Below are 12,151 nucleotides of genomic sequence, written 5' to 3' on the forward strand. Positions count from 1 at the left end.
CAAAATGAAAAAAAACCTTCTTTGATGGCAGTTGCATGAAAAGAAACACACATGACCTCTTCAGAGGGCCAGTTCCCTTTCCTTCCCACTACCTATGAACAGAAGCAACATTAATATTCTCAAAAAAAGAGGTCATGTTCTCCAAGATGCACAATTTATTTATAATTATGTTGACTGCTGTTCCTATTTCTTTAACAAGTCTTGCTACTGCCAAAAAAGTGGCTGCACTCTGCGCCGAGGTTGCCATGGCAAGCATACCTTCCCTGTCGAGGATCCAGGCGAGCACATGCGTAACGGCAAAACCCACCGGATTAAGTCACTTCTCCTGTCACGTAACGATGAGGAAAATGCTTTATATTTCATCTGTTCCTAAGGATTATAATGACTCGGAACACCTGAGGTTAAAGCCAATAACAACACATGGCCGGAGCTTTTAGCTGAAATTCACAGCTGTGCACAAGCAAAACGAGGGGATTTAACTGGAGTGACAGGCATACCAAAAATACCCAGGGTATGGATCATTTTTATTTCCCAAAAACCAAGGAACTTTCAGCAACGCCATCACAGACACGACCTTTCCCCAATCCAGTCTCACGGAATTCACGAGTAAACCCGGCTGTTTCCTCAGAGCCCTCAGCACACGCTGTCCCCTGCCCTTGGCGGGTCTGGGGGACACACAGACCCCCAGTCCTGCGGCCCAGCCCTGCCAGGGCTTGGGGAGGTTCTTCTGAATTCCCCAGGAACAGGAACGAGCTCACACCCACTGCCGTGAGGTTACCTGAATCCCCAACAATGAACTTCCAGTACACCCAAGTCTTCTTCAAAGCGGCCAAGACTGAAAACTGGGGTTGTGTTCGCAGAGGGATGGCAGCATCTGCGCCCCGTGGGACCGGCAGCAGCCGCGGAGGCACCGCCGCAGCCCGCCCGGCTCCCCGGTACGGAACGGGAAAGGGCGCAGCATCTCCCGGGAGCTGCGCCGAGCCCAGTGCTTCAGTTCAGGCGGGTTGAAGGGAACGACCGCGAAGAGACACCCGAAATGTCATTTCGGTGCGGGGCGTGGGGGCGGCGGCACCGAGCGCGCTCCGCGCCCGAGGGCTGCGCACCGAGGGGAGCACCGGGCCGCGCTGCCCCCGCTCTCCCGGCCGCTCCTTTGTCCTCGGCGGAGGCTCCGCGGCGCCCGGGCACTCCCTCCCCTCGCTCCGCGGACCTGCAGCCCGGCCCGGCCCGGCCCCAGGGACTCCCCGCTCCGCAGCAGCATCCCGCACCGGGGACAGAGGCGGCGGCATCCCTGCGCGAGGGAGCCGCTGTCACCCCCCGGGACCCCCCGCGCTCCCCGGCCGCGGCTCGGCGGTACTCACGGTGCAGGCGGGAGCGCGCGTCCATGCGCGGACAAGCCGCGGTCCGGGGGCGCGGAGCCTGCGGGGGCACCGCCGAGGGCTGCCCGCGCCCGCGGCTCCGCCGCCCGCCGGCCCCGCCGCGCAGGTCCCGCCTCCGCGCACGGGGCGGCGCCCAGACACAAAGGCGGCGGCGGCACCGGCGGGGTGGATTGCGCTGCGCGCCCGCGCTGCGCTCCGCGGCGGCGCAGGGGCGGAGCGGCGCGGCTCCGGGAGGGAGGGGCGAGGGGGGCGTGCCGCGGCCGCGCCCTCCCCGCGGAACGGGGCCGGGGCCGGGGCCGGGGCCGGGGCCGGGGCCGGTGCGGAGCGATGCTGGGGGCGGTGCGGAGGGCAGCGCGCAGGCGATGCTGCCCATTCCTGCCCCGACGGGGCGTCCCGCGGCCAGAGCATCACCGGCGGGGCCGAGGCATCCGCGGGCTGCGGGGGAGACACCAAAAAGCCACCGCTCCTGTTCCCCTTGGCCTCCCCCGGCTGCCTCATAGCGTCCGCCCGCCCTCGGTCCCCCTCCTTTCCTTGCGGCAGGAGCCATCTTCTTCACTTTTGATAAGTTGCGGGGGCCGGTAACCTGTCGAATGGGAAGGGGACCGGGGGCCGGCGGGGAGGGGCTCCCAGCCTCCCGGGGGCGGCGGGGGAAAGCGCTGGGAGATGGCTCAGCATCCCTGGGAAAGCGCTGGGAGATGGCTCAGCATCCCCACCACGGGACTGAGATGTCGCAAGCCACAGGCTACCCCAGCGTGGGTGATGTAGGGCCACCCTGCCCCTGGGTGGTGGCTGTTCTCTGTCACTCGGGACACCCAGCCACCATGGGAGGGAAAGGGGCAAGCGTGGGGGTGTCAGAGCTCTGCTCCATTTAGCCGACCTGCCGTGGTGTTTGTGCACTACCTGGGAGCAATGCTGAGGACCTGTCGGCTGCTGGGTTTTCTGTAGCTTCTCCTGGCATTCTGCAGAGCTGCTGCTGCAGCTGGTGAGTGCAGGTGCTGCTTGGCTGGTTTGGTTTCACTCTTTATTTCCAAACGCAGCAGAACTTGCAGCAGCAGCCGTGGCCCCAGCAGGTCCCATTGTGGGCCACCTCTGCCTCTCCCCGGTGCATAGCTGTGCTTGTTGGGGCAGATGCTGCTGGGCAGGCCATGACAATGGCACTGATTTCCTCGGTGACAGGGTGCTCTGTGCTGTGTAAAGTTGTCACCTTGCTCTTCCAGCACCTCAGGATCTAAGAGGGAAAGCACTAGCAGGAGCTGGAGTATCCCGAGTGGGTTTGTACCAGCTGTGAGTTCTCCAGCCCTGTCCCGCCTGGCTAATGAAAACCTCTCCCTATCACTGGTGCAGGAATGCTCTGGGGACCGGCCAGCCTCACCAGGCTCTCCCACTGTCACCTCCTCCAGAGTGGGAACTGAAATTTAGCCCAGAAAAGTTTTGCTCCACCAACATTTTTGCACTGCTTGAAGTGGGTTTCAGCAGTGAACTGGGGAGGGGTCTTCAGTGTCAGCATCTCCCCACCTGCTGCAGCCAGGCAGAGAGCACCCACAGCCTGCCCAACCAGCCTGAGCCTTGCCTGCAGCACCCGGCAGTTACCTGCCTCCAGCACTGAACAACCATGAAATAGAATATTCTTTCAGCAGAAACACATCAAAGAAGAGAAGAAGTCTTTGCTGTTATACCAGTTGCACATAAGACCAGTGCCAGGCAAATGCAGGTAGCTGTGCACACCGGAGAAAACAACCTGCAGTCTGCACAGGAGCGATGGGTATGGCAGCTGCTGGTAGGCAGAGGAGCAAAATTTATCTCCCAAATCCACTGTAGCATGAGATATGGGGGGGGGAAATTGTTATCACGGGGAGTTCCTCTCTCTTCCAGTATGTCGCTGAAAGGCCTGATAAAGATCTCAAAGATTTTGCAGGGCAAAAAGACTTGCAACTGGAAAAACAGTGGAAGAGTCTAGTCCTTACCTACAAAACACAGACAGATCTTTCTCCCTGGTAAAAACCAGTGTGGAGTGGGAGAAACACACAGGTGTGCTGTAGGGGAGCTGCAGAAGGACAGGAGGAGGTGGGAACCTCCTCTGAAGGGCGAAAAGCCCATGATCTGAAGCCTGGGAAGGGATGAGAGGGTCAGCACCAGGCTGGGGCTTCATTTCCTGCTTAACATCGCTGAGCTTTCTGCCTATGTTACCAGCTTGTCCCCTCACACTCTCTCTGAATTCCTGTCTTTTTAGCAGCGTGTGTTGGAGATCAGGAGGATGGATCCAGACTCTTCTCGGTGACAGCCAGTGATAGAAAAAGGGGCAATAGGTACAAACTGGAACACAGGAGGTTCCACTTAAATATGAGAGGAAACGTCTTCACAGTGAGGGTCACAGAGCCTGCAACAGGCTGTCCAGGGAGGTTGTGGAGTCTCCTTCTCTGCAGACATTCAAACCTGCCTGGACACCTTCCTGTGTAACCTCATCTGGGTGTTCCTGCTCCGGCAGGGGGATTGGACTGGATGATCTTTCAAGGTCCCTTCCAATTCCTGACATTCTGTGATTCTGTGATCTTCCTGCACCTCCGATGTGGCCTTGGCAATGGTGCAATTTAGGAGTTTGGAGGGTTTTCTTCTGGCTCCAGCCTTGTCTGTCACTAACCACTGCCCCAGGCTGGTGGTGTCCATGCAGAGCAGGGACTGACCGGGGCAGATCCTACAGAGGCAGCAGCCAGCACAGGACCCTGCTGTGCGTGGAGGTGGGAGCGACAGGTTCCGAATGGAAGCAGTACCAGTAACACCAGCCATCCCAGCACCTGGCCCTGCTGGCTCCTCAAAGAGGAAAAACACAGCCGCTTTCACATGGCTGGGGGACAGCTCGTGGCACAGTTTGCTCTGCCAGACAGCAGGAGCCACTCTCCTTGCCTCCCTGCATTGCTATCACTGGCACAACGAGCCGCTATGCGTAGCCGCATCCAAACAAGCACGAGCCGATTTACTGTAGTCGTACACATTGGCAAAGCTTCACTGCTGCGCTGCCCGTGTGAGCAGGGAGACCCCTCGGGAACGGGGTGATCACTGGGGAAACGGCTCCGAGTGGGGCTGGGCTGCGGTGTCCCTCTGTGCCGGAGGAGCCTGGTGCTTTCTTAACCGGTTCTGAGGTGCGTGTGTTATTGTTTCTCTTTGTGGATAACGCTGAAGGGCTGAATATCATATAAAGAGCTTCAGGGATCCTGAATCACTGTCAAACTTAAACCCTCAATTCCATTAGTCTTACACTGGTTTCATAGTGGTTTCCCTTCCACTTCAGCGGAGACATGAAAATCAAGGCAAATAAAGAGCAGGCCAGAACCCTCGCTTTCTGAAAAAAATGTGGATCTCAGGCATTTCCCTAAAGGCAGATGCCTAAATGCAAAACTAAAGTTGATGAGTTGAAAAAGTCCATAGCCTGGACTTCATCATATGTACTTAAATGTATTTTCACTGACATGCAGTTATAAACACATCCCCCCTCCATACTGATTTCTATTAATTCATAGGCCTGGAAAAGGAAAGTTTTTAATTAATGAAGTTCCTTCAGCAAATTTTATAGGAAAGCTGGATGTGTTACTCAAGGGGTTCTGCAAGTTCGGGCTCACTGGTGTCTGTCAGAGTCACACTAGCTGGGAAGGCAACATGGTAAATCAGAGCACACCCATAGGACTGGTAGCCCTGAAATATAGTTATTCTTTCTTCTAGTTTTTAAAAACTTCGTAATATAGAGAGAAGGATCCATTATTAAGGATTCAACTCTTTATATGTAATAAATGGCGGTGCTACACAGCTTTGACAATTGTCCCTGTAAAAGTCCCAATGTCTCTTTTTTTTTTTCCTTCTGGTTATACTAAGTCCTCTCAAGTGCTACTTTATATCTTCCCAGATGACAATCTCCATTTTTGGAGGCTTTAATTTTAAGATTGAGGAGAGCGGATGAGTCATGGGCTGTTGTGGCAGAGATGGATGCTGATTTTTAGGTCACCTTCTAAGCAGAACATGGCAGATGGTAACTAGAAGTCCAGTTGGGTGAGATGGTAACGGTGGTTCCTTACTCCAAAGAGCCAGCTGCCACCCGGGTACCACCTCACTCTGCATCTCCAGGATGCCGTTGGGTCTTCACCATTAGCAACGAGATATTGCAAAAGCCCTCGCATCAGAAGGACACCAAGAACTGTGACAACACTTGGTGAGCTTTCCTCTCTTGCAGCGAGCTTGAGGGGCTGGCTGTGGGTGCAACAACCTCAGGAGTTACATGTGCCTTTGGCAAGGATTGGGGTTAAAAATGGGTTGCAAGGGGAGAGAAGGAGCAAGGGATGATCAGCGCTGAGGGTCAGGGGAACTCACTAGAAAAACCTGGAATATTCGTATCCACGTGACCTGTAGTAGGTCAAAACATTTACATTACATTGGATCAGGTAAGAGAAAAAGTTAACTTTCCTTAAGTGTATGATATCAGCAGGCTGTAATATCAAAAGATATAACCCTTTTTGAAAATGGAACAACTCATTTCTTCTCCTTAATAGTGAAATTATTTAACTGATATTATCTGCAAGCACTTTAGAAACCTGTTATAAAATATAATGACTGATCATCTTAAACTGCCCATCTTCCATACCAGGAGAATTAAAACACTTGGGGGTCCCTGGAGGCTGGTGCTGCTGGGTTCACCCCACCACAGTCCCGTTCCTGACCTGGGCAGGACAGGCACATGTTAACAATAAACCAACAAACTTCACGTGTGTTTTCCCATCAGAAAGACAAACGAAGGCGGGAGAGGAGCCAGGACAAGGCTGCATTTCCTGCTCTGTGATTCTCCCCAGGAACCACCTTGGAACAGCTCAGCAGCGCTGAGGTGAGCCCAGACACTTACTCATTTCCTGATGTTGCAATCCCTTTCACATTATATTTTTTAAAAATGTTAATATTGCAGGCAGCACATGGGGCCACTGAAGCGCTCAGTGCTGGCCACAGGGTCCAGGGCTGTGGTCGGAAGGGTCACTAATCCTCTCACTTCCAGTCCGTTTTCCTCCGAACCATGTACCCACCTCCCCAGATCTGATGTTCAGGTGCCTTTGCTATGCTTTAAATCCCGCCCCAGCGAAGGCTGAGCTCTCTAGGTCGATCCGCAAAAAGTATTTCAATGTCTGCTTCAAACCTAATTACAGCTGTCTCTCAAATCCATAATTTCATCTAAATTTGCCACAATCCATGCATGACTTTCCCTGTCAGAGCCGCCCGTATGAAGAGCAGATGAAGGTCATTCCTAACTCTGCTGCTAACGTGGGGAAATTAGAATTGCTTTGATGCAGAGGCTTCCCACCAGTGCTTTCTGTCAGGGCTGGCAAAGTTGTTGGCTATTACATTTTTGCTGTACCTCTCATCAAAGCACACACACGGCGCTTTCCGCCGAGCGCAGAGGGAAGAAAATTCGCCTTCCCTCCTTTGCTGCAGTGGGCTGCACTCTGCAGCAAGCGTGTGTCAAAAATACATTGCAGATACTGCAGCAGGAACAAATACTCGCCATGTGCTCCATTATATTTTCACAGAAACAGTCTGTGTTTATTCCCTGTTTCATATCCTTCTGACCTTTAAGATACTTGAATTCTTTCTACCTCTAAAATTAAAATACACACCATGTAGGTGGGTGCTCGGGAGGGAGAGCTGCCAGCAGAGACCCCCAGCAGCAACTGCCCTCACCAAGCTGCCAGCCCCGAAATGCTGTGGATCCCAACAGGCAAGATAAAAATCAGTGGTAAATAATAATCCTGCACCAGATACGGAGTGAAGAGGCGATGGAAGAGGAGACGGCGCCAGCCATTCAGAGGATGTGTGTTCTGATTCAGGGGCCAGGGGTTTTGTGCTGTCACAAGTGAGGACATGGCAACACACGGACACGAGCTAGAGTGCAAAACAGCACAAGAGCATGGCTGAAGAACCTGGAAATCCTGCCTGGGAAGAAAAACTGCCAAGGAGGACTTGATGGTGAGACCACCACACAGTGCAGAATATAGAATAATAGAATCATTTTGGCTGGAAAAGACCCTCAAGACCCACGGCCCCCAAGGAGCCCCTGCTCCAGCTTCCCAAGTTCAAATCTCTGCATCCACCTTCATCTTCCTCACCAGACCACCTGTAGCTGCACCTGGAATGGCCCATCACTCAGCTCAACAGGCATCACCTGCCTGCTCCAGGAAGTGCCCTCAAGCTAACTACATTGAGAAGTGCACAGATTTTATTGATGAGGTTTTTTTAAGTCTGCAGGAAGAGTTGAAGGTTGATGGGGCAGCTCTTAACACTGATAGCCCTCAGCACGGGGGTCACTGAACCCACAGCTCCCCATGCTCATGCCAGCTCCTCGAGGCTGACAGCCACATCGCCATCCCCATTGAGTTTACCAGTGTTAGATCCATGGACACATCCCCATTGAGTTTAACAGTGTTAGATCCACAGACACATCCCCATTGAGTTTAACAGTGTTAGATCCACAGACACATCCCCGTTGAGTTTATCGGTGTTAGATCCATGGACACATCCCCGCTGAGTTTAACACACATTAGATGGGAGACTGAGTAAACTTTCTTTTTTTCCTTTTTTTTTTCTTTTTTTTTGGTCTAATATTCTCTTAGCATTTAAAAATAGAGCTGTTACTAAGCAATGGCAGTAAGTAGAAAGCAAAGCCTATTGAGGATGGTTTCTGTGAACAGGTATTTTTCCCAGCCTAAGTACTGTAAACACAGTGGGCTGACAAATTCTGAATCAGCGCCCTCCCTCCCCAGCCGCTGCCTCTCCCATTATCCCCAGAACAATAGCAGCCACCACCAGGACCTGTTTATTTTCACACTGGCTTTCAACACCTTGCTTTGCAGGTCAGAATTTCAAGTCTTTCCACACATTCTCACATCTTAAAAAAAAAAAAAAAAAAAAAGTGGGATGATATTGCCATATAGTGGTGTAACCACAGGGAGCAAGAGCTGTGAGAAATGTCCATGGGCCTCGGGTTGGAAAGTGAAGTGCAGCCCTGAGCCCCCATCTCCCATCTCTTGATCTTGAGGGTCTCTTCCAACCAAAATCGTTCCATGATTCAATGACACTGACATCAAACCCAGTGACCTGCAGCGAGTCAGAGAGAAAAGTCACATCATGAGCAGTCCATTGCTGCCAGGAGTCTCACAGGCTCAGCTGAATATTTTTCATTGCTGTTTCATCTCTTCTTTTTTTCAGCTGCCGTTTCTATTCTCACTTTAAGGAGATGAGCCAGGTGGGAGAGCCAGCCTGGAGCTGCTGCACAGGCTGCACCTTTGCAGCACTTACTGTCCCCCATGGACCTCAAACTAACTTCAAACTGAATTTTTTAGTCCTTAACATTAGTTACCTCATTACTGTCTCGTGGTTATTTGCTCAAGAGATCATATTTGTTTCAGAACCTCCTTTAAGGCAAGTTTAGTGAGGTTGGGTCCACCTTCAATAGTGTCAGGGTGGCTGCAGGCAGCTCCCACCTGCGGTAATCACAGAATCACAGAATCCCAGGTTGGAAGGGACCTCGAGGATCACCTGGCCCAACCTTTCTTGGCACAAGCCTGGTCTAGACAAGCTGGCCCAGCGCCCTGACCAGCTGGATCTGAAGTGTCCCATGTTGGGGAATCCACCACTTCCCTGGGGAGATTATTCCAATGGCTGATTTTTCTTATTGGGAAAAATTTCCCTCTTGTTTCCAATCAGAATCTCCCCAGGAGTAACTTGTACCCATTGCCCCTTGTCTTTTCCATGGGACTCCTTGTAAAAAGGGAGTTTCCATCTGCTTTGGAGCCACCCTTGAAATACTGGAAGAGGGTGATGAGGTCTCCCCTACGCCATCTTTTCTCAAGGCTGAACAAGAAGCGTGCTGCAACCAAAAGTGGCCACAGTGATGCTTTGCTTCCAGTGGGATGTGTTGGGAGATGTATCTCCTGGGTATAGACTTCGCTCTCAGCTTTAATGACAGAGATCAAAACTATTTTTATTGATCTCAGCAGGGCTACTTCAGTTGTAAGCTCTAATTCAAGGCCAGGCTGGAGGGGGTTCTGAGCAACCTGAGCTGGTGAAGATGTCCCTGCTCATGGCAGGGGTGGCACTGGGGGAGCTGGGAAGGTCCCTTCAACACAAACCTTCTGTGATTCTATGACCTGACCCACCCTGCACCATCCCCTTTGCTATTCAGGAGAGCGCGCACAACATTTTCTCACTGCAGTTGCAGAATGGGCAGATTTTTCAGCTCAATTGTTTCCACGTATGAAATCAGTCTAAATTTCCATCATTCAGACAGTGCTGCTGAATAAGAAAAATCAGGACAAAAGGGAAAAATCAACATAAGACAAGAGCTGGAGATGGAAAGGCACCATTGTCTGCAACTCAGTGAACAGAACTTTCTTTCGCAGCCCCCCTGGCTGCAGTGGGATGGGGAGGAGAACAGGACAGGTGGCCCAGGGTCAGCACAGCTCTGGTCCCACGCTGGCAGCTCAAGGGCCTTTCCTTTCGCATGTGACATTGCAATCAAGTGTATTTAATGACTAACAGTGATGGATAAACAAAGCAGAAGCATTTAGGTACTGTCTGAATAGAAAAAGCCCAACCTGACATACTGAAAGTGAAATTTTAAATAAGATCTTTCTAGATACTGTGGCCAGTAAAGAAGTGACTTGCTGTGAGAAACAGCAAGATCCTTATTAGCATGTGTGAGCAATCTGCATGGGAACCTGTCCTTGGACAGGGATCGCCTTACGAGCAGGAGTTACAGGTATTTAATTCAGCATCACGAAACTTCCACCTCCCACAGCCACGCCCCTGCTGGTCCAGCGCCCAGCGCAAAATCCAGTGCAGTTGTATCACCTTTCTCAAATACTGTTATACCAGCTTGACACTAAAACTTTCTGTATATTACCAATACTATTATAATGCAACATGAACTGCTGTAAAAACTGCTTCGCAATGAAAATGCGTCAACTCCAGCGTGGACTTTAAAGCCATTTTCCACAGACAGGAGCTCCAAGAGCTCCCCAGCATCACACCATCACCGGGAGCTGCAGTACCTCAGGGCAATGTCCCCAGGCTGGAATGGCATCCATGCTTCTACAGGCATTTGAAGGTGGAAGGCATTTTTATTCAGCTTTTGCAGTTCTCATACCTGTTCCCTGGTAAGGGGTCTTTGATGTGAATTCATCAATACCTGCATTGAAATTGGATGCAACCTTCCTGCCATTTTCTCAAAAGGAGAACAGCAGATTGAAAAAACTAAAGACCCATCATTGCTATGCTGACTGCTTTCACACTGATAAATTAAAAAGAAATAACCTGTTCCTGGGGACTGGAATAACCAGCAGTTTCGGTGTGTCTGGTGACATGGGCGCTGCTGGTGCTGCTGCACCCCAGCTTCTTGTTGGGTGGGATGAGCAGCAGGATGGGGCAGAACTTGATTTACTCACATGCTGAACAAAGCATTAAAACTTGGTGAAGTGTCCAAGTTTTAACAAACTATTTATAGTTATTTTACTTCTTACAACGGGGAAAAAAACATAAGATTTATTATCACATACACTAATTACTTTTGTTAAGTGTCAAATCCACACAATGTAATGCTGTGTTTTCATATATGAAAGACATTAATTGCCAGCAAACAGTATGCCATGACTAAATTTATTTTTTTTTAAAGAGGAAGAAATCAATATTAAGTATTTGGCACAACATATCTGAAGTCGATGTTCCCCACTGAGCTGAACTGGTTCAGGACTCAGGCTTAGCAATTGCATTATTGTTATCAAAAACTGTTACTGGCTCTGTGAATCACGTTACTGTCGGGTTTCTGTGTATGAATTAATACAATAATAACACGCAGCGCCCAGGAGAGTGGGGGCTGGATGCGGGATGTGGGATGGAGGATGCGGGATGTGGGATGCAGGATTCGGGATGTGGGATGCGGGACATGGAAGGCGGGATGCGGGATGTGGGATGCGGGATGCAGGATGCAGGATGTGGGACGTGGAAGGCGGGATGCGGGATGTGGGATGTGGGATGCGGGATGTGGGATGTGGGACGTGGAAGGCGGGATGCAGGATGCGGGATGTGGGACGTGGGATGCGGGATGCGGGACGTGGAAGGAGGGATGCAGGATGCGGGATGTGGGATGTGGGATGCGGGACGTGGAAGGCGGGATGCGGGATGTGGGATGCGGGATGTGGGATGTGGGACGTGGAAGGCGGGATGCAGGATGCGGGATGTGGGATGCAGGATGCGGGATGTGGGATGCGGCCGTGCCGGCGGCGAGGTGCTGAGCCTCACGGTACTGTGGGGCCCAGGGCAGAGTGGAAGCCATGCCTTTGCTTCTCTTTGCTGTTCAACAAATACAGCTGTTCAAATCAGTAAGTATTACATGAAAGTAAGAGGTCAGCTTGACTGCAATGGCAGAGGGTAAGGCAAGAGGCAAAAGTAATCACTTACTTTGTTCTTGCTTATGAGGTATGGCTTCCCTAATTCTTGACTCTTCTCCTGGCAACACGCTAAATAAAGCTTTGTGCCTGGTCATTTTGGGAATTTAACTGCATATTTCAAGTGTCCATGCAAATTTCTAAACAATTCAAGTAAAAAACGATGGAGAAAAAACAGCCTTTGTCCTGCAAAGCATTGGGCGCAGCTCAATGCAGCCCCTCAGTCAGAGCCAAGGGAAAACCCTGCAGGAACAGAGTTTGCTTTAATAAAGGCACTGCAAACTGGAGTGATATTTCTCTGCTACA

The 12,151-nt window shown here is 51.4% G+C and overlaps 1 protein-coding gene and 1 long non-coding RNA gene across 2 annotated transcripts in view; one reads left to right on the forward strand and one right to left on the reverse strand.

Moving 5' to 3' along the window:
- LRRC7 (leucine rich repeat containing 7) overlaps nucleotides 1-2,051 on the reverse strand; it is a 136,536-nt gene extending 134,485 nt beyond the window's left edge. The window contains 2 exon segments of the mRNA XM_065842604.2: nucleotides 1,359-1,979; nucleotides 1,982-2,051. Coding sequence (XP_065698676.2) covers nucleotides 1,359-1,979; nucleotides 1,982-2,051 — 691 coding nt within the window.
- LOC139828268 (uncharacterized) lies at nucleotides 1,714-11,219 on the forward strand. The gene is made up of 3 exons (XR_011739686.1): nucleotides 1,714-5,574; nucleotides 6,142-6,240; nucleotides 7,029-11,219. It is a non-coding gene; the product is annotated as an uncharacterized lncRNA (long non-coding RNA).
- The last annotated feature ends 932 nt before the right edge of the window (nucleotides 11,220-12,151 follow it).

The sequence above is a fragment of the Patagioenas fasciata genome, chromosome 6 (assembly GCF_037038585.1).
Source record: "Patagioenas fasciata isolate bPatFas1 chromosome 6, bPatFas1.hap1, whole genome shotgun sequence".
Lineage (NCBI taxonomy): Eukaryota > Metazoa > Chordata > Aves > Columbiformes > Columbidae > Patagioenas > Patagioenas fasciata.